We start from the raw sequence: 23366 nt of genomic DNA on the forward strand, positions 1-23366 counted from the left end.
TACTCTAACCATAGCACAGGGGTCGGCAGCCTTTCAGAAGTGGTGTGCCGAGTCTTCATTTATTCACTCTAATTTAAGGTTTCGCGTGCCGGTAATACCTTCTAAAAACGTTAAAATGTCTCTTTCTACAAGTCTAGAATATATAACGAAACTATTGTTGTATGTAAAGTAAATAAGGTTTTAAAAATGTTTAAGAAGTTTCATTTAAAATTAAATTAAAATGCAGAGCCCCTCGGACCGGTGGCCAGGACCTGGGCAGTGTGAGTGTCACTGATTATCAGCTCGTGTGCCGCCTTTGGAACACGTTCCATAGGTTGCCTACCCCTGCTGTAGCATGACCATTGCTCAAAATGCAAACCAAAGCATAGCCCAGATCTGTAACTAAATCTCTGATATATTTGCATTCACCTAATTTCCTCTGTTTTCAAATCACAGTGTCAAAGTACCTACACTAAGAATATATTAAGACTTAATCTCTTTGCAATTTAGTCAAAAAAGATACATGCATATTTTTCTCTTCTAAGAATAGGGAGAATGACAAGTTGTGAAATATTTGTCAACAAACTGGGTTTTCAACTAAAGGATCTGCTTCTCGGGTCTGAGCTGTCTGCTTTGCATTGCTTCAGGGATACACAGCAGCTAAAAAGTCTGCTTAACCACCTCACTCAAGGTGTAGAGATAGAAACCGCACTGGGATGCATACAGCAACATTTCTCCCGGCATTAAGTATAGGAGATTGGCAGAATGACTCAGACCCAGCAAACCCAGGTTGCCAGAACAGTTGGGTCAGTGGACAGTCAGGGATAACAGTGCAATCCTGAGACTACTCTAAATTATATCAGAAACCATATCAGCCCCCAGAATCAAAGGAACAGAACAAATAGCTTACAGCTATCTTATCCCCCACCCACCCCAAGAATATGTTGGCCACAGCTGAGGATCTAGCACTTAAGCTCTTCTTAAAGCATCAGAAGTAAGGAAAATAGATAAAATACTACATTCAAAGGACTCAGCCAAACCAATAAAAAATGTAGGCTACTGATCATATCCTGATTATGGAACAATTTGTTTTAAAATAGTAAAGTAGATTCAGTTTCAAAGAGAGTCACTATATCCTTTACCTATGATTTATTCCTAATCATAACTAGCTTTTCACCCCATTCCCAAAAATAATTTTTCAAAAATATTTTATTAAAAACTCCGTGTTTATATTGTTCGACCTTCTACTTATTAAAAAAAATATCACATACTAATTATCTTAGGGCTTGATCCTTCTTTATGATAGGCAGATATGCCATCATTAGATATTATGAAAATGGCTGTACTACTAAAGGAATGTGTATGATTAGATATCTGTCAGTGCATATCTGCATACTGGAAAGAAGTATCAAGTTCTCATCTTAAGGAAGCCATAAACTATGGTTTGGCAATTAGAAATATAAGAATTACAAAACACCCATAAAGTTCACTTTTTGTGACTTGCTTTTAAAACTATAAATCACCCAAATACAACCACATGACATACTTTGTTAAAAGGAACTAAATAAATCCTGATGGATATGTTATAGGGTTTTGACATGTCCAACTTCTCCCACCCCAAACTATTATTAAAGATTACAATATATAATGTACTATAAAAGAGTTATAGGCTATACCTGTATGTTTTCTGTAAGTTTGCTTTAAGGATTTACATAAGTGCCTATGATGAATCATGTTTAAGTAACAACTGGCTCACTAAAGGATCATGTAGATTCCTTTGTTTACTTTATAAGATTATAATTTATTCTTTTCCTATAGAAAAAACAGCATATGGACAGACAGTAGAATGAGTAAATGAATGTAGTTCCTGATAGTGGAACTGTGGTTCTGCGAGATGTGATGCAGACGGGTATTCCAAGTAAGTGTGTGCATGCCGGGTGCGCTGGAGCCAGAGACTTGCCTAGCAGTACCTGTGGGGCAGTGCTCGCGCTTCATGCCTGTTGCCCCTCCCCAAGCTATATAAGGCAGCGCTGCCCCAACTCCCCTCAGTTCCTTTGCACTAAAAGTCCAGGGGAAGTCTCTGATGCAGAGGGGATGGCGGGTGGGTCATGGAATACACATCTGCAGCACATCTCGAAGTTACAGTAAGTAAGCATTTCTTCTTCTTTGAGTAGATGCAGACGTATTCCAAGTAGATGACTAGTGAGCAGTAACCCCATCCGGAGGCAGAGCTCAGAGAGTCTACCTGAGTAAGGATTGCAGGACTGCTCTTCCAACATTAGCATCTGCTCTGGAAGAAGCAGTGATCGCATAAGGTTCCCTAAATGCATGTATGGACGACCCCGAGGAAGAGTCATGGGAGGCTGAACTGACAGAGCGAGGAGGTCCAACAACAAGCACTGCTTTGGCCATTCTGGGGCAATCTGGATGAGCCTGGCTTGATCTGCCTTGAGCTTGGTGATGACCTGAGGAATGATCAGGATAGGAAGGAATGTGTACAAAAGAGTTGACTGCCAGCTGCAATGGAAAGTGTCAGAGGGAGTCCAGGCTGAGCTCCTCCCAAGAGCAGAATAGGTGACACTTCCTGTTTTCCCTCATTGTGATAAGATAGATCATGGGGATGCCCCATGTTGTGAAAACTATCTGAAGGACCCACCTTCAGAGACCATTGGTGGGTCAGGGAGAAAAACCTGTTGAGATGATCTGCGAGGTGGTTCTAGATCCCTGGTAAGTGGACAGCTATTGGGATGACGTCGTCATCAATGCTGAACTGCCGCAGGTTTATCGCCTCAAGACAAAGTGATCTGGAGTGGGCTCCTCTTTGTCTGTTCACATAGTACATTGGAGTGGCATTGTTGGTGAGTATGTGAACCACTGAATGCCTGATGCAGTCCCAGAAGGCATGACATGCCTTGTGGATGGCCCAAAACTACAGCACACTGATGTGGAGCAATGTTTTCTGTTCCGACCAGAGGCTCTGCACCCTCAACAGGTCCAGATGTGACCCTCAATCCAGAACGGATGTCTTGATAACCACTGACTTGGCTGGAGAGGGCCAAACAAAGGGGACCCCATGGCACACATTGAGTGGGGACTCTTACCAGCACAGGGGTTCCAGGGCTAATGGAGAAAGGGGACTCAACCTGTCCAGAGAATGCAGGGCAGGGCAGGGCAGTAAACCATCCTGAGCCACATCTAAAGAGGGCAAAGATACAACCTGGAAAGCTGGACCACCTGGGTGCAAGCAGATATGTGGCCCAACAGGCTGTTATGGAGGGCTGTGATTGCAGACTGAGACACAGCTGTCGAATCGCCTGGAAGCAGTCGGTCAGAAGGAACACTCTCGACCTCATGGAATCTAACAGGGCCCCAAGAAACTCTATTTGCTGAGTGGGAACCAAAGTCGACTTCATGGTGTTTAGAATGAGTCCCAAATGGTCGAGTAAATGTAGCATGGTGTCGATGTGGACAAGAACCTCCTCCCTGAAGCTCCATTCAGCAACCAGTCATCGAACTAGGGGAAGATATGGCTTCCCTTCCCTCTTGCGGTACGCAACAACCACTGCCATGCATTCGGTGAAGACTCGGGCAGGCAGAAGAGAAGCCAAATAAGAGAATGACATAGTTAAAGTGGTGGTCTCTTACCATGAAGCAAAGAAACTTCCTGTGACTTGGTAGGATGGCCATATGAAAGTAAGAGTCTTGAAGGTCCAGAGGGGTGAATCAGCCATTCTGAGACAAAGCAGGGAGAACAGCTGATAGAGTGACCATGAGCAACCTCACATATTTGATTAATTTGTTGAGTCCACAGAGGTCGAGGATGGACTACATCCTGCCCTTGGATTTTGGTATCGGTAAACACCAGGAGTAGAACCCAGGACCCCATTGTTCTTGTGGAACCTCCTCCACTGCTTCCAACATTAGCAGAGAGCTGATCTGCTCAAAGAGCAATGTCTCATGAGAGGGGTCCCTGAAGAGGAACAGGGAAGGGGGAGGGGCATGGAAAGGAATCTGATTTGACAGGGTCTAGGGACCCAAAGGTCTGAGGTTATTGAGACCCAGGCATTGTAAAAGTGGGCCAGTCTGTCCCAAAAGGAACAGGGGGACAACAAGGGAGGAAGAACAACTGGAACAGTGCTCTGAACCAACAAGTCAAAATGGGCACTTAGCAGGCACCAAGGGAGGTGGCGCAGACCATCTAGGCCTTGTCCGAACACAAGGTTCAGCCATTGAAAGGCAGGTCATCAATCATTTGCTGGATATCCAGCATGATCCCAGAGTTCTAGAGCCAGGAAGCCCTCCTCATAGTAATCACTGAGACCATCACCTGGCCAAAGTGTCTGCCGCATCAAGGGCAGATTGCAGAGACATTTTAGCCACGAAGCAGCGCACAGTGACAAATGCCTGAAATTCATCATGGTGCTGAGCTGGGGGCCTCCATCCCTGCCTCAGGGCACATGCCAACCCCGGCAGCCGTACTGATCTACTGGTAACCTTCAGACCTCCTCCGCTGAAGTGGGAGCAGGAGGACAAAAGATCCCGACTCTGAAACAGAGGAGTCTGGGGGCCTCGGAGACATGGGGGGAGCGACTCCAGATGGAGCCAATAGGTGATCCGACTCATCCAGGATCCAGAAAGAGGTTGGAATCATCGCTCCTGATCGCAGTTGACACCACTGGAAAAATTTTGGTGTCACAGGCGTGGTTGGTCCCGGTGCAAACACTGGTACCGAAGTGCCTCGATGTTGGGGGCAACAACAACCTCCATGGAACCATCTGCAGCGTCAATTGCATCAGTGCTAAGGAAGGGCCTGGTATTGAAGAACCTTGTACTGTCTCCAGTACCATGTCCCTACCAACCCAGGGGAGGGGTGCTTTTTTGGTGTGGTGCCGAAGAGTTCAGTGGCATGCTCCAATTGGGATGCCATTGAGGGTGCCAGCTGCATAGACAGGATCGAAAGGCAGAGTAGGTCCACTGTAGCCAGGTATGACGACAGCACAGACACTGTCGATGCCGGCATCATTCCCATTGGTATCGGATTCCACGGATGCCAGGAGACCAGAACTGAAGTCAATGGTAAGGGATGTTCACCCTCCCTACCCTGTACCAAGGGAGGGTGAGAGGCTCTCACACCATCCCATGTGTCGGAGCTGGTCCCATGACAGTACGCACTATTCTTAGGGGAGGCAGAAGAGTCACCCTGGGACCTGGAACGCTCATGATTGGTCTTATGAGCCCTCTTTTTTGACATCAACGATGGAGAATGACTCCTGCACCTCTCTGGAGTGGCCCCTGCCCCAGAACGGGAGGCAGAAGCACTTTCTGAGCTGAAGGGTGATCTGCGGCCTGAGGAGGCCTCAGTACCAGGCCAGGCCTCATGGTCTTTTTAAGCAGGTGCTGCTTGAGGCAAAGTTCCCGTGCCATCTGAGTCCTCTTTTTGAACGATCTACAGATCAAACAGCGCTCTTTAAGGTGGGCTTCGCCTAAGGCAGACCAAGCACCTTGTGTGGGCGTCACTGTTGGAAATCGCCACTCCACACAAAGGGCACTGCTTGAACTCCAACGAGGGCATCACTGGGGAGCACTACCTCTACCACTATTATATAGTCTATAACTTTTACTCTAACACTTAACTAAACTAATAAACTATGTACACTAAAACTAGGCTATGAGGATGAATTACAAGGTGGTGAAACCACCACCACATAGAGCTCTGACTCAAGCTGACAGGTGGTCAGAAGGATCTGAGGGGGGTCAGGGTGGTGCTGCCTCATGTAGCCAAGGGACGGGCTACAGGCATGACTCTCTGTACCCCCCCACCCCCCGGTACTGCTAAGAAAAAGTGTCTGGCTCCAGCAGATGCGGTGCGCACATACTTACTTGAATACATGTCTGCATCTATTCAAAGAAGAATTTATGGAGCTTCTGCACCTTAAAAGGAGAAAACATTAGAAGAGGCTTTGCAATATTTTAAGATAGGGTTTTATGAAGTAAAAACCAAGTGTTATTAAAATTAATGAGCCGAATGTTAGCATCCAATGATTTTGACATTTAAATAGTCTCCCTTTAAGAAACGAGCCAAAGATGAAAGCCTTAGAGGGTCAGCAGGCAATCTCCAGACTGCCAACGCAATGATTTTTATAAACTGTGTATACATGCACACACACACACACACACAACATCCATAGGGTTACGAGGAGATAATAAACATCCTATGGGGTTAAATACACTCTAACCCACGTACAATAATAGAGTAAAGCTAATGGATACGACAAACATGAATCCTGAGATTCAACCAATCACCACTACCAAGTGGATGAATCAGGAGGCAAGAGATACTCATTTAAGTAGTTAAGCGTCCTCTGAAGGAGGGTGCCATTCAAGTGGCAAGAGTGAGGACACTAACTGGAGACAGGAGACACTAACTGGAGCTTTCTGGTGAAGCTAAGTTAAGAGATGGCAGGGGTAAAAATCAGCAGCACAGAAAAGAAGGATGAATATAGTACTAGTAAGAGCAGAGAGTGGTTGCCTGTGTATAGATTCTGAACCATTCACCATATCAAACATGTACATTTTAAATTTATTTGCCTTTTCATGAAGCTGTATGCTCAATATACTACACAGACCCATAAAAAGCAAAAAAGAAACTAATATGGGATGAAGAGAAGATGGGTACATACTAGGGCTGTCGATTAATTGGAGCTAACTCACGCAATTATCTCAAAAAAATTAATCATGATTAATCACACAGTTAAACAGTAGAATACACATTGAAATTTATTAAATATTTTGAATGTTTTGAAAATGTAGAAAACATTGATTTCTATTACAACATAGAACACAAAGTGTACAGTGCTCACTTTATATTATTTTTTATTACAAATATTTGCACTGTAAAAATGATAAAAGAAATAGTATTTTTCAATTTACCTCATACAAGTACCGTAGTGCAATCTTTTTATCGTGAAAGTGTAACTTACAAATGTAGATTTTTTTTGTGATAACTGCACTCAAAAACAAAACAATGTAAAACTTAGAGCCTACAAGTCCACTCAGTCCTACTTCTTGTTCAGCCAATCGCTAAGACAAACAAATTTGTTTACATTTACGGGAGATCTGCTGCCTTATAAGAACATAAGAATAGCCGTACTGGGTCAGACCAAAGGTCCATCTGGCCCAGTATCCTGTCTACCAACAGTGGCCAATGCCAGGTGCCCCAGAGGAGTGAACCTAGCAGGTAATGATCAAGTGATCTCTCTCCTGCCATCCATCTCCATCCTCTGACAAACAGAGTTTAGGGACACCATTCCTTACCCATCCTGGCTAATAGCCATTAATGGACTTAACCTCCATGAATCTATCCAGTTCTCTTTTAAACGCTGTGATAGTCCTAGCCTTCACAACCTCCTCAGGTAAGGAGTTCCACAAGTTGACTGCGCGCTGTGTGAAGAAGAACTTCCTTTTATTTGTTTTAAACCTACTGCCTATTAATTTCATTTGGTGACCCCTAGTTCTTGTATTATGGGAATAAGTAAATAACTTTTCCTTATCTACTTTCTCCACATCACTCATAATTTTATATACATCTATCATATCCCCGCTAGGCTCCTCTTTTCCAAGCTGAAAAGTCCTAGCCTCTTTAATCTCTCCTCATATGGGACCCTCTCCAAACCCCTAATCATTTTAGTTGCCCTTCTCTGAACCTTTTCTAGTGCCAGTATATCTTTTTTGAGATGAGGAGACCACATCTGTATGTAGTATTCAAGATGTGGGTGTACCATCGATTTATATAAGGGCAATAATATATTCTCCATCTTATTCTCTATCCCCTTTTTAATGATTCCTAACATCCTGTTTGCTTTTTTGACCACCTCTGCACACTGCGTGGACATCTTCAGAGAACTATCCACGATGACTCCAAAATCTTTTTTCTGATTTGTTGTAGCTAAATTAGCCCCCATCATATTGTATGTATAGTTGGGGTTATTTTTTCCAATGTGCATTACTTTACATTTATCCACATTAAATTTCATTTGCCATTTTGTTGCCCAATCACTGAGTTTTGTAAGATCTTTTTGAAGTTCTTCACAGTCTGCTTTGGTCTTAACTATCTTGAGCCGTTTAGTATCATCTGCAAACTTTGCCACCTCACTTTTTACCCCTTTCTCCAGATCATTTATGAATAAGTTGAATAGGATTGATCCTAGGACTGACCCTTGGGGAACACCACTAGTTACCCCTCTCCGTTCTGAGAATTTACCATTAATTCCATCCCTTTGTTCCCTGTCTTTTAACCAGTTCTCAATCCATGAAAGGACCTTCCCTTTTATCCCATGACAACTTAATTTATGTAAGAGCCTTTGGTGAGGGACCTTGTCAAAGGCTTTCTGGAAATCTAAGTACACTATGTCCACTGGATCCCCCTTGTCCACATGTTTGTTGACCCCTTCAAAGAACTCTAATAGATTAGTAAGACATGATTTCCCTTTACAGAAACCATGTTGACTTTTGCCCAACAATTAATGTTCTTCTATGTGTCTGGCAATTTTATTCTTTACTATTGTTTCGACTAATTTGCCCGGTACAGACATTAGACTTACCGGTCTGTAATAGCTGGGATCACCTCTAGAGCACTCTTTAAATATTGGAGTTACATTAACTTCCAGCCCATTTAAAGGACAGGTTACAAACCCTAGTTAATAGTTCCGCAATTTCACATTTGAGTTCTTTCAGAACTCTTGGGTGAATGCCATCTGGTCCCAGTGACTTGTTACTGTTAAGTTTATCAATTAATTCCAAAACCTCCTCTCGTGACACTTCAATCTGTGACAGTTCCTCAGATATGTCACCTACAAAAGCTGGCTCAGGTTTGGGAATCTCCCTAACATCTTCAGCCGTGAAGACTGAAGCAAAGAATTTGTTTAGTTTCTCCGCAATGACTTTATCACCTTTAAGCGCTCCTTTTCTATCTCTATCATCGAAGGGCCCCACTGGTTGTTTAGCAGGCTTCCTGCTTCTGATGTACTTAAAAAACATTTTGTTATTACCTTTCGAGTTTTTGGCTAGCCGTTCTTCAAACTCCTTTTTGGTTTTTCTTATTACATTTTTACACTTAATTTGGCAGTGTTTATGCTTCTTTCTATTTACCTCGCTAGGATTTGACTTCCACTTTTTAAAGGAAGTATTTTTATCTCTTACTGCTTCTTTTACATGGTTGTTAAGCCACGGTGGCTCTTTTTTAGCTTTTTTACCGTGTTTCTTAATTTGGGGTATACATTGAAGTTGGGCCTCTATTATGGTGTCTTTAAAAAGCACCCATGCAGCTTGCAGGGATTTCACTTTAGTCACTGTACCTTTTAATTTCTGTTTAACCCCCTCATTTTTGCATAGTTCCCCTTTTTGAAATTAAATGTCACAGAGTTGGGCTGTTGAGATGTTCTTCCCACCACAGGGATGTTAAATGTTATTATAGTATGGTCACTATTTCCAAGCGGTCCTGTTATTATTACCTCTTGGACCAGCTCCTGCGCTCCACTCAGGACTAAATCTAGAGTTGCCTCTCCCCTTGTGGGTTCCCGTACCAGCTGCTCCAAGAAGCAGTCATTTAAAGTATTGAGAAATTTTGTCTCTGCATTTCGTCCGGAGGTGACATGTTCCCAGTCAATATGGGGATAATTGAAATCCCCCACTATTACTGAGTTCTTAATTTTGATAACCTCTCTAATTTCCCTTAGCGTTTCATCATCATCACCACTGTCCTGGTCAGGTGGTCGATAATAGATCCCTAATGTTATATTCTTATTAGAGCATGAAATTACTATCCATAGAGATTCTACGGAACATGTGGATTCACTTAAGATTTTTACTTCATTTGATTCTACATTTTCTTTCACCTATAGTGCCACCCCCCCGCACGACCTGTTCTGTCCTTCCGATATATTTTGTACCCAGGAATGATTGTGTCCCATTGATTGTCCTCAGTCCACCAGGTTTCTGTGATGCCTATTATATCAATATCCTCCTTTATCACAAGGCACTCTAGTTCACCCATCTTATTATTTAGACTTCTAGCATTTGTGTATAAGCACTTTAAAAACTTGTCACTGTTTATCTGTCTGCCCTTTTCTGATGTGTCAGATTCTTTATGTGAATGTTTCCCGTCTGATCTGGCCCTTACATTATCCTCTTCCATCGTCTGTTCCTGACGATAACCTAGAGAATCTCTATCAATAGACTCTCCTCTAAGAGAAGTCTCTGTCCGAGCCACATGCTCCTCTGCAGCAGTCGGCTTTCCCCGCCATCTCCTAGTTTAAAAACTGCTCTACAATCTTTTTAATGTTTAGTGCCAGCAGTCTGGTTCCACTTTGGTTTAGGTGGAGCCCATCTCTCCTGTATAGGCTCCCCTCATCCCAAAAGTTTCCTCAGTTCCTAATGAATCTAAACCCCTTCTCTCTACACCATTGTCTCATCCACGCATTGAGACTCTGAAGCTCTGCCTGCCTACATGGCCCAGCGCATGGAACTGGGAGCATTTCTGAGAATGCCTCCTTTTTATTAACAATGTCACCTGAAAGTGAGAACAGGCATTCGCATGGCACTTTTGTAGCTGGCATTGCAAGGTATTTATGTGCCAGATATAGTAAACATTCGTATGCCCCTTCATGCTTCAGCGATTTTTTTAATCATGCAATTAATCGTGATTTTTTTTTCTTATCGCAATTAAAAAAATTATCACTTGACAGCCCTCGTATGTACCCTGTGGTATTCTCTACAATACTTAAAGAAAGGTCCTAAATTTACTCTTTTGCTTACTGTCTAACAGCAGTGATAAAAAAGTGTATCAATATCCATTAGCCTGTCTACTTTTGTTGGATCTAAAATGTATCTGGATTTCTATGCCTAGACAAATACATAATTAGCCAAATGGCTTCTTCATTTGAACTGAACGTTATTTTCCAGATTTCCAATGGAACATTTAAATTGTCTTGAAAAAATGATGGAACAAGTGTCAGCTGAGTATTTGTTTCTTTTGTATGGGGTTTAGGAAAACCAATCCCTGAATCAGATCCAACCTTGCTCATTTTAGAAAAAACAAGCTGAATTCTTGTTAAATTCTCTTTGTCTGGGACCACCACACATCGGAGTTCATTCAAACAGTATAACTGAATTTTGTCAAACTGGGACCGCTGAGGTAAAGTGTACAAAAAACTAGGCACAGGGTAGAAAACCCTATCTTCCTTTATGAGTCCTATATGAGTAGTTGTAAGAACCAGTGATCTGTAGGTCATTTGTTTAAAATGGTCTTCTATCTTCACTGTGGTATAGAGCAATACATGAACATCTCCTAAAGGGGGTTTATTAGTTTCCATGTTTTCATGAACTAAGTACATCAAGTCAGCTAAGGCACTCTGGAATTTGCAGGACAACCGTATTCCACTTGCAAAAACTAAGTCAGTGACTTCTGATGTCCAGTGAAGTGACAGCTGCAACAAATCACCTTTCAGCAGCTGGTGATTTAAACAAGCATCATCATCTGATGTCGTAATCAAAATACTCAGTATATCATGGCATATTCTCTGCGTGAAGTCTTTGTTATAGGTAAATATTGTGAGTAAACTATCTTCAGTACAGCATACAAGTCTAACACTCTGTCCAGCAAAACCAACTTCAATTTCTCTTATCATGGTGATTGGAAGAACATGAAAAATTGCCAAGGAATCCTGACAGTTGTCTTCTTGGTTGACTGATAAAACAACGGCATACAAAACGGAGCTGAACAAAAGCAAACAAGCCGGCTCTGGATCAGGTGTCTTGCAATTGCCAACAGCAAACCAATATACACCTTTTAATTGATCCATACTGGCACAAACTTGTGGTAAGGCACAGATCACATACTCCAATAGTCTTTCAAGAGAACAGACTTGAAGTTTCAGTAACTCATCTGGAAAATGCACAAGGTTTTGCCTTAACACTAAACTCGTTTTCATTTCTTCATTTCCATACCAGTACATAGATCCTTCAGAAGAATCTCGTGCATGCATGCTTGAGATTTTTGAGGATACACACTTAACCTCCTGCCAACAGAGAATATTGTGTTCTGACTGAACGCTGCTATCAATATGCGCGTTGTCCTCATTAATGGAGTGAGGCGTGGCCTTCTTCATATCCGATTTGAAAGGCACATTTACCTGTAATATTTTTACAAATGGCAATTTTTTCAGCAACGATGCCACTTGTGCACATCTCTCACTTCTATCACACAGATTGCCCAGCTCCTTTATTTGTTTAATAATTTGAGCACTATTGAGCAAACTACTACTAGTGTCTTTGTAAAGACAAGAGAGCTTGCTGAAAAGATAGCCTAAGCCATAGCTCTGTTCTGTTCTCACATCTGAGCAGGACGCTTCTGATTTTGGGGAGATGATTTTGCTAATATCCAGGTCTTCTTCAACTGGCTGCTGAGAAATATGAGATTGGTCTGGAATAGTGCAATACACTGTGTTATGTGGATTGTTCTCTTTGGGTGCTATTTCAGAAAGTATACCGGACTGAGGGAGAATTAAGCAAGATGTGCTGCTAAATCTAACCTGCTCATTCCCACAGGCTAAAGGTTCTGAGCTAGAGAGATGTTGTGAATGGGAACAATCAAATTCAGTTGTTGTGGTGTCCCCATCCTGAGAAGTAATTTTTGCATATTCAGAATTATTGAGATTCACCATTTTATATTGCGAATGCTCCACATTGCCCATATCATGATTATGTGGAGAAGTGAATGTAACATTTTTATAATGAATTTTCTCCCCATTAAAAATGTTAGTATTTTTAGGGTGATTCAGTTCACATTCAGTATCATATAGGCAATCAAAACAATGCAGTTCCGACTGGTTCTTTTCATTCTCAACTCCCTTTTGTAATGGAGAGAGGTAACAGATTTGTTCGGGAATAGAAAATAAGCTCCACATCTCTGGACATTTGGTGTGTCTTTTGAGGTCTGCTATGGTTGTATCTTCTCCAGCCAAGTTAGAGCCAATATCATCATCTTTAAAGTCATAAGGGAGGCTGTAATGTAGCTGCCAAGGTCGTCTTTTCTGTTTAAAAAGTCAAAATAGGGAAATGGAAGCACCTTCTGCTTTGAAAATGTCTTGAATTCAGGTTTAATTTTAATTAGGTTTGTGCATTCATTTACAAGTAATCAAAAACTGTGAAACCAAATCCAAGTAGACTGATTGAGGTCTGATTCAGGAACAATCTTTATGGCTTTACCCCACACCCATCATTTGTGTGTGTGTTTGTGTGTGTACAGTATCCATTTCACTTTGTCTAGTTCTGTATTTGGTTTCCTCAAAAGAATCAGAATGTTCATAGGATAACTAATTTTCTATATGCTTTTAAAAAAAATGTCAAGATCTTAACCAGGATAAGAAAAATGAGGAAAGAACTAGGGGAAAAATGTGATATTGCCAAATAAAACATTATAGTCCTACAACACGTAGTGGTAAAATACTTTCAGATTGTCTAACATTAAATCTTCAGGACATGTTCACAAATATTTGCACTGTAGTACTGCTAGTATTCTGAAGGCTCTGACAGTAGTGAGACAATTGGGAATCAGACATGTTAAAGTGTACTTTGATTAGAAATAATAATTTTGTTCCTGATCATAAATTGTTTTTGTCCTATAGATCTAGGAAAGGGATACTGTTCAAAATAAAGAATTATGAAAAAAAAATCCTTCACCACAAAAATATGCTATTTAAATAAAGCAAGAACTGTACCCAACATGCAAGATTCCATTTATTTTTTTGCCTGAAAAATAGCTTGACTTCTCTATTAGCTATTAATCTTACTGTAAATTTGAAATTCTAATTATGCAGCTAAACATTAAGAAATTTAATTACTGAGCATGCCATAATTTAAGACAACTATTTCATTCTGACGAATTATAACCTACCTCATACTTCAACTTGCGCTGAACAGTACCATTATGAAGCATTTCACTATCCTAAGAACCAAAAAGGTACATGTGATTAAAAAAAGTTTCCTTATTATAAAAGATGAACTATTTATAGCAATACAGACCTAAAGTAATCAACTTAACTGTCAAAAATATGCATCGTCTTCTACTGGTGTTTGCTAAGATACTGCCTTACAGCTGAATTAAACTATTCCGTTTTCCAATTAGGAAAAAGGGAATTTTAACAAGAATGGCTTGTTCATTTTTAAGCATGTATTATTAAAAATATTCAGTATTCATTTTGATGGAACTTTATGTCGTCATCAACAGAAGCATAATAAAAGGCAGAGGGAGTAAAAAAACTCTTCATATTAATTTGGAAAAGTTAAAAGCTTTGGTGCCATTTAGAGAATATCTTCATTGAGCACTACATATCTGAGAAGAAACTTAGATTAAGATGCAGTTCACTGAAAATAACCGCAATGCAGGACAACATGGAAATATTGGGTGAAATCCCAGCCCCATTGAAGTCAATGGCGAAACTCCCATGGACTTTGATGGAGCTGGGATTTTACTGCTTGATTGTAATTAGTGACTGTCAGTGATTTAGCATATGGCAAGCTTGTGTGTGTGTGTGTGTGTGTGTGTGTGTGTGTGTGTGTGTGTGTGTGTAAGATTCTACGGCACATTAGCATGCTGTGCATTAAGTAGCTGTGTACACCCCGCTGCTATGTACAAGTTCCATAGTATGCTTTGATCTACTACTGTTTGAAACCAAAGTATTTCAACCTTTAGACGATTTAATGTCAGGATATAAAACTAAATTCCTCAAAAATAATTTGGAACCGTGTTTGTTCTGCTCTTCACAAATAAAATACAGCCACTGTTTTTATATTATTTGATAAACTAAAATTACATTAATCCAGAGAAAACATGAGGAATGTGGATAAAGGAATTAAACCAATGATTTTGAAGGTATCTTTAAAAGTGAGGTTTCCTAGCAGCCTCTGCTCACCTTTAGAATTTCTGTAGACTGAGACAGGCCCATACTGTTATTTTCAGATGTGTGGTGAATATTCTGAAGACGCCTTTGCACTTCTTCTTCAATTAATGCATTAATTCTTTTAAAAAATGAACAGACATACAATAAAAAATTTATTCTAAAGACAATCAATATGGGTATTTTAAAGCGTTCTTTCAATAGTTTATTCATCTTAAGCATTGTATAAATTTTAAATATAAGAACATTGTGGACAGACTTTATTGGCCCCCAAAAAGTTATGATTTTTTTCACCAGTTTTTCTTTAACTTAAAAAGGCAAAAGAATTAATAACTGACAATTAGTGGACCCTTGGTTAAGCATCTAATAAATGTCTCTCTCTATTTACATGCTGCCTTTGTATTTTACGTTTTTTTTTAACCTAACAGTTTCCTTTCATGACTTTAACAATATTTTGGCCTGCAGACACAGTGAAAGTTTCAAAAGTCTATACTAATTATTATATGCATAAGTGTAAAATGAAATGAAAGAGAAAATAATGGAATTAATTTGCTTAGTGTTTTGCTATGCTGCTTCCCTTAATATAATTTTATTTACTTTGTCACTTTTAGTATGCAAAGGTGTAAGTCATGCAGACATTTAAGCAAATCTAAACAATTACATTTAGGAACAATTTAAAATAAATATAAGCCTAAAGTTTTTTCAGGTACTATTCTAATACAGCATATATCAGAGAAGCCTACTGATCATAAAAAACACTTCAAAGTAGTAAAGGCAAAGCATGTTTCTATCTAGATTGCAATTAAAGGACCATTTTGATAATTTACTAAATAAAAACCCAATCGTGAAAACACTTACGCAGAGTTTGGAATGTTTCAGTGATACTTTAACACTATTGTTTAAAATCATATTAAGTCTGAATAAAATCAATATATGTACCTGTCATCAACCAGTGGAATAAAATGGGACTGTGACTTTGTAGGGCTGGTAGGGGAATTGGTGAGAGAGAGTCTCTCCTCTACTGTTCCATGATATCCTTTTTGTACACCATCACCTTCATATATCTTCTGCTTCAGCTGTTGAATTTCCTGGTCCAGTCTATAAGTAGATTTTAAAATATATTTCAAAAGCTATGTTGTTCAAAATAAGAAATAGGTCCATCTGCAGTGTTTTAAGTTCCCTACTTACAACACACTGATTCCCAAGAATATTTGCATACAGATAAGACTGGAGATAACTAGGTGGTGGTATAATTAAATCAAGATCTTACCCCCTATGGTCTCTATGTCTGTAGTCACAGAAATACTAATAAATGTTCTTTTATTAATGCATATTTAGATAGTGACGTATACACTTATCTGAAAACCAGACTAGAATAGAAGCATTTTAGCTCAATAAATCAACATCTGTAACTTTCAGTGCAACTAATGTCTCAGCTAGCTCATTAAAGTTAGATTGATTCATAAGACTTGGCCTATTAGAACCACTTGAAAAACCTTACCTCATTTTAGAACTCCATCAATGATTTCAATTATTCTGCTGCTAGTCTGGAAAAATTGGTTGAACTCAAAAGACAATACTAGAGTCAGAAATGAAGAAAATCTAACAACATGACACAGAGTCTATTTACAAAAACACCCTAAAAATTGCACAATAATTTATGTAAATCCCATTATTTGTTCAGGTATCTTGTAATCTGAAAATGTACCCTTTTAAAACACCATACAATTTATTTTGAATGACTAATAGATCATTTTCCCCAAACACAAGTTTCCTCACATTCTCAAATATATTTCATATGTCACAAAAGCCTATGCATGCACATAAATCACTCACATTCTGGCTGAGTATTTTTCTCTGAAAATACTTTAGACATCAAGTATTACAAATAAAAACACTTCCTAGCATATTTATTGTTTTTGTATAATAAATTTTAATTCAACTAAGTAATCTGCATCTTTCAGATGTATTGTAGTTTAGACTAAATTAGCTTGTATATTCCCATGGATTGGTTGTGTAGCCTTCCCTGCTTATTGTACAACTTTTGTCTCTAAGGTAGCTTTTTTTTTTTTTTTTTAAACAACCTGTAATTTAAAAATAAAAAACACAAAAATGAAAAAGATCAATCACTGTGAATGAAAGAGAAATTATACAAATTCTGATCTTTGCAGATATAAATTTTATAGGTTCACAGTTTTCAACATATATCCTCAAATGTACAGTACTGAGTTTGCTCTACACCAGTGGTGGGCAACCTTGGGCCCACGGGCCACATGTGGCCCATGAGGGTAATCTGATTGTGGGCCACAAGACATTTTGCAGATGTTGACCGTTGACAGGGATGTGCTGGCCGCCACTTCCTGCAGCTTCCATTGACCAGGAATGGCGAACCGTGGCCCCTGGGAGCTGCGGGGGGCCATACCTGAAGACAGTCAATGTCAGCAAAATGTCTCGCAGCCCGTAATCAGATTATCCTGATAGGCTGCATGCAGCCCTCAGGCTACAGGTTGCCCACCACTGCTCTATACACTCTGAGTTCAGTACAGAAAAATAAAAATGGGGAAGGAACATAGTGGATTGGGGATGTGATAAATGAAGTTCTATTTAACTTTTAAACAGAAGTATACCTCTAGCACCATGGCCAGAAGCCACCATTTCCTTTTGACCAGAAGATAACAAACCTATTCAGTGTGGGGGGAAATCTTGAGAGAAAGCTGATGGGAGACTGTGATACTCTGGCTGTATTCATCTTTCTAGATCCACTAACTCAAAAATAAAACAGCCATTAGGGTGATGTGTTCTTCCTAATGCATTAGGGGTAAATGACAATACTGTACCAACTGAGACACAATTTTGTATGCATTTTAACCCTAGCACAAGTTCACTTGCTGTAACCATTGTTTGGCAGTCTTTATTTTCCCGAAATATATCTTTACAAATAGGTGAGAGAATTTGGAATTACAAATAATTTAGTAATAAGGTATGAGAACTTGAGAAAAATAATGTGTATCCAACTTCAAAGGATTGACAGCTCACTGCAAAGTGATCACTTATTCCTAGATTACTTTAACTGAAAACTGGACTTAACAGTTTTGTTTAGCTAATACAGATTGGAGCCTCTCCTTTCATATCCTGATAGCCTGACGAGACACCATCACAGAGATCATATGCAGCAAGATGTCATAAAATAGACAATGCAAGACATTTTATTGCTGGTTGGGATTTAGACAGCATTTGAAGCTGCTGAAAAACAAACAAATGACAATATCTACTAAACAATAAAAAACAAAAACATTGTGTGTGGCGCATGTATGTGTATAATTTATTATGCATTCCTGAATGGAGGTGTTGGAAAGTACTCTGAATCCATTTTACTATATGCTGTACTCTGAAAACCACAAACAAAGTACAATATGAGTGTCCTGAAGAATTTACAGTCTTACTTAATTTAATCTTAAGGTTCTCTTACTCCATGACGCTCAAGAGAAGTCAAAAACAGTATTTATATATCTATGCACATATATGGCTCATCACTGTACTACATGTACCCCAATCAACACAGTGGGCCTGATATTTTTACTCAGACCACTTTATACCACCACCTCTGTGTTAAATGGTCTTAGACAGGGAAAAGGAGTAAAACGACCCCTTTACATTGTCAACGTGGTTTAAAGTGGTGATAGTGCAAAGTGAATCAGGACCAGTATCTTCACTGAATCATCAAAACCTTCCTATTACTAAACTAATGGAGAGAGTTTCAAAAAGTACACAAGTGATTTAAGGGAATCTGTGGTCCTAAATCTCTCCTTGGTTACCCATGTGATCTTGAAACTGTTATCTTGTTTTCCTTCTTCAACCAATCCCTTTCCTATGGTTTATTTCCCTCACTTGAAAGCTCTTCAGGGCAAGAACCACATCTTTCTATTTTCTCTGCAACTCTTATTTGTAGCTAACTACAGATGTTATAGTAGTCAAGTTAACTACTTAATATATACAACTATTCTATACTATCCCCAAGGTAGGGACCAAGCTTTTCCATTTCTTCTGTAACGTGTCTTGCACACTTTTGGGAACTGTTAAAATTATTTCTTGTTGTAAAGTTACTGCTTTTAGTATGCTCTGTAACTGCCAAGCAACCAGAAGGACGTTACCTCTATCCCAGACAGGGTATTAGACATTTAACTATAACAACCACCTCCAGTTATGATGCAAAACTGTTTACATTAATTAGCCTGTTCAGAGAATCTGAGCAATTTGGGCCTCAACTTGACATAAATAGTCTAATAAATATTCAGTACATTTGAGAATCATTTACAAAATCAGAATTCCAGGCAGAGATATAAAAGCTGTAGGCAACTATATATGCTTCATAAACCTGAGCTTAGCTGGCTTCCATGTTAATCTGTATATATATATTGACACAAACTGTCAGGTTGCTTAATTGAATAATAAAACATCAGTGTTACTAAAACAAGTACAATGTAAGTAGCTACAGAATGCTCAGAAAACAACTGAATTACCCATGTACAAAAGATGGCTAGGGGAAGAGGAGAAGGACCTCAGAGTCCTGGTTGATCGCAGGATGACTATGAAAACAACAAGGAGTCTGGTGGCACCTTAAAGACTAACAGATTTATTTGGGCATAAGCTTTCGTGAGTAAAAACCTCACTTCTTCGGAGGCATAGAGTGAAAGTCACAGATGCAGGCATTATATACTGACACATGGAGAGCAGGGAGTTACTTCACAAGTGGAGAACCAGTGTTGACAAGGCCAATTCAATCAGGGTGGATGTAGTCCACTCCCAATAATAGATGAGGAGGTGTCAATTCCAGGAGAGGAAAAGCTGCTTCTGTAGTGAGCCAGCCACTCCCAGTCCCTATTCAAGCCCAGATTAATGGTGTTGAATTTGCAAATGAATTTTAGTTCTGCTGTTTCTCTTTGAAGTCTATTTCTGAAGTTTTTTTGTTCAATGACAGTGACTTTTAAATCTGTAATAGAATGACCAGGGAGATTGAAGTGTTCACTTACTGGCTTATGTATGTTACCATTCCTGATGTCCGATTTGTGTCCATTTATTCTTTTGCGGAGGGACTGTCCGGTTTGGCCAATGTACATGGCAGAGGGGCATTGCTGGCACATGATGGCATATATGACATTAGTGGATGTGCAGGTGAATGAGCCCCTGATGGTGTGGCTGATGTGGTTGGGTCCTCTGATGCTGTTGCCAGAGTAGATATGGGGACAGAGTAGGCAACGAGGTTTGCTACAGGGATAGGTTCCTGGGTTGGTGTTTCTGTGGTGTGGTGTGTAGTTGCTGGTGAGTATTTGCTTCAGGTTGGGGGGTTGTCTGTAAGCGAGGACTGGCCTGCCTCCCAAGGTCTGTGAGAGTGAGGGATCATTTTCCAGGATAGGTTGTAGATCGTGGATAATGCGCTGGAGAGGTTTTAGCTGGGGGCTGTATGTGATGGCCAGTGGTGTTCTGTTATTGTCCTTGTTGGGCCTGTCCTGTAGTAGGTGATTTCTGGGTACCCGTCTTGCTCTGTCAATCTGTTTCCTCACTTCCCCAGGTGGGTATTGTAGTTTTACGAATGCTTGATAAAGATCTTGTAGGTGTTTGTCTCTGTCTGAGGGGTTGGAGCAAATTCGGTTGTATCTTAGGGCTTGGCTGTAGACAATGGATCGTGTGATGTGTCTTGGATGGAAGCTGGAGGCATATAGGTACGTATAGCGGTCAGTAGGTTTCCGGTATAGGGTGGTAGATGACTATGAGTCGGCAATGTGAAGTGGCCGTGAAAAAAGCTAATGTGGTCTTGGGATGCATTAGGTGAGGTATTTCTAGTAAGGATAAGGAGGTGCTGGTTCCATTATACAAGGCACTGGTGAGACCTCACTTGGAGTACTGTGTGCAGTTCTGGTCTCCCATGTTTAAAAAGGATGAAATCAAACTGGAACGGGTACAAAGAAGGGCCACTGGGATGATCCGAGGAATGGAAAATCTGTCGTATGAAAGGAGACTCGAGGAGCTCGGTTTGTTTACCTTAACCAAAAGAAGGCTGAGGGGGGATATGATTGCACTCTTTAAATATATCAGAGGGATAAATACCAGGGAGGGAGAGGAATTATTTCAGCTCAGTACTAATGTGGACACGAGAACAAATGGATATAAACTGGCTGTTGGAAAGTTTAGGCTTGAAATTAGATGAAGGTTTCTAACCATCAGAGGGGTGAAGTTTTGGAACAGCCTTCCGAGGGAAACAGTGGGGGCAAAAGACCTCTCTGGCTTTAAGATTAAGCTTGATAAGTTTATGGAGGGGATAGTTTGATGGGATAAAGTGATTTTAGTCAATAGGTCAATAACGTGCCATCGCTGGTAATTAGTAACAATGGTCAATGATGGGATATTAAAAGTTACTACAGAGAACTTTTTCCAGAGGGTCTGGCTAGAGAATCTTGCCCGCATGCTCGGGGTTCAGCTGATCGCCATATTTGGGGTCGGGAAGGAATTTGGGGTCGGGAAGGGTAGATTGGCAGAGGCCCTGGAGGTTATTCGCCTTCCTCCGCAGCATGGGGCGGGGGTTGCTTGCTGGAGGATTCTCAGCGATTTGAAGTCTTTAAATCATGATTTGGGGACTTCAACAGCTGAGTCAAGGAAGAGAATTATTCCAGGAGTGGGTGGGTCAGCTTTTGTGGCCCGCATCATGCGGGAGGTCAGACTAGATGATCATAATGGTCCCTTCTGACCTTAGAGTCTACCAATATTTAGTTCTTAGAAGAAAAACTATAAAGCAAACCTGCTAAATTACATATGTACCTACGGTAGACTTCATAAACTGATATCAAAGTAACTTCTTCCAGAGAGGAGGATGAAAAGGAACTTATTCTTTGAAATAATGATTTGAAAAAAAAAAAAAAAACAATAGAGAAGAGTCAGTTTGGCTACAGGTAAATGTTCATCTGACCTATTCAGTGTGAATTAATTTTTAAGAAAGCAGCAGTATAAAGTGTGGAAGAAAGGTGGATCAGATAATTACTTTGAGTTTCAAAAAACACAAATTTTCAAGACTCTCTCAAGAAACAGCCATTTTAAAGCCAAGTTCTAAAGCTTTTCTTTTATCTCCAGACAACAATGATAATTATGTTTTTTTTTTTTAAAACGGCAGTAGTGCCCTTCTTCCACACAATATGGGCCTGATGCACTGACGTCAAAGGGATTTAATTCAGGCCCTAGATACTGTGAAACATTTCTCACTTTTTGAAAGGCAAAAGTTTCCTTAGCTGAATTCCTTGTGTTTGACCTCTTCCATACTTCATCTAAGTGCTGGGGTATAGTCCCAGCCAATAGATGAAGACAGCATATTAAAAAGCCTATTGATGACATCATTGTGACATTCTGTACCTCAAAATAGCACCCTGGAACCCCCATATTCACCTCTGTGATATTATTATATGTTTTGAACAAAGTATACCTTATGAGGTATCATTTTAAAAATCCTGATCTGCTGAACGTTAATATCCTTGTATCATTGTATGGGAAGTTATGAAGTATTGCTATGCGTGTTAACTGCAATATGTTGTGAGGTTGAGAACACCCACAACCAGCCTTTCAGTTACAACAAAGGAGTAGCCATCAATAGCCAGACGGCGTTAATGGCTCATCAACACGCAATCCACTATCCCAGAGACTTCTCAGAGAAGGCACGTACACCATTAGGGCAGACTAGCCCACGTCACAGCCAAGATCTTTCCAGCAAGCTGGAAGAAAGTATACAAGAGAGACAGTGACACTTGGTCTCTCTCCCCCCATCTCACCACCTGGAAGCACGTCTGGAAGACAAAGGCTTTGAACTGGGGAAGTTTGATTTCAGACTGGAAGGCAGTCCCAGTTTACGTACTGAGGAACTATGACCTGCTTGTACCATCTGTCAGGCTGAAAAACGCTGCTTGAGTCAACTTTTGCTAAGACTAAACATCTAGGATTTAGAGCGCGTGTTTCTATTTTTATTTCTTAAGATGACTATCTCTGACCTTTATGCCTACCACTTATGATCACATAAAATCTATCTTTCTATAGTTAATAAACTTTTTTAATGTTCTGTCCTTACCAGTGAGTTTGTCTAAAGTGCTTGGGAAAGTGCTGGTGCATTTCCACTTTCCTTTGATGAAGTGGCGAACTAAGTAATGAATGTACACTGGCCAGGCTTCTGACCAGTGCAACACAGTACAGTTCTGGATGCATGACTGGGGAGCTGGGAGGAAATTGGCTGGAGCCTCCCTATTGATGGTTCATGAGTGGCTGGGAGATTATTCATGTAACTCAGCTGGATGTGTCCCGGCCTGTGGATGTCTGTGTGAGTGCAGTGCCCTTCAGAGGCTTGTAGCTTGACATCAGCTTCATAGTGTGAGTGGCAGCCCAGGCTGGTGGGTTTGGATG

The 23366-nt window shown here is 40.3% G+C and overlaps 1 protein-coding gene across 5 annotated transcripts in view; it reads right to left on the reverse strand.

Moving 5' to 3' along the window:
- The window catches only part of KIF16B (kinesin family member 16B), a 217322-nt gene that overhangs the window by 58923 nt on the left and 135033 nt on the right, over positions 1-23366 (reverse strand). For 2 of the 5 annotated variants that reach the window (XM_054023258.1, XM_054023260.1), the window contains exons 21-24: positions 15873-16031; positions 14949-15054; positions 13931-13981; positions 6772-13067 (exon numbers count right to left, since the gene is read on the reverse strand). In XM_054023258.1, the coding sequence (XP_053879233.1) occupies positions 10854-13067; positions 13931-13981; positions 14949-15054; positions 15873-16031 (2530 nt within the window). In that variant the 3' untranslated portion in view covers positions 6772-10853. Of the gene's footprint in view, positions 1-6771; positions 13068-13930; positions 13982-14948; positions 15055-15872; positions 16032-23366 lie in introns of those variants that run through there. The other 3 variants (XM_054023261.1, XM_054023262.1, XM_054023259.1) reach the window with 2 other exon arrangements.

The sequence above is a fragment of the Malaclemys terrapin genome, chromosome 3, assembly GCF_027887155.1.
Source record: "Malaclemys terrapin pileata isolate rMalTer1 chromosome 3, rMalTer1.hap1, whole genome shotgun sequence".
Lineage (NCBI taxonomy): Eukaryota > Metazoa > Chordata > Testudines > Emydidae > Malaclemys > Malaclemys terrapin.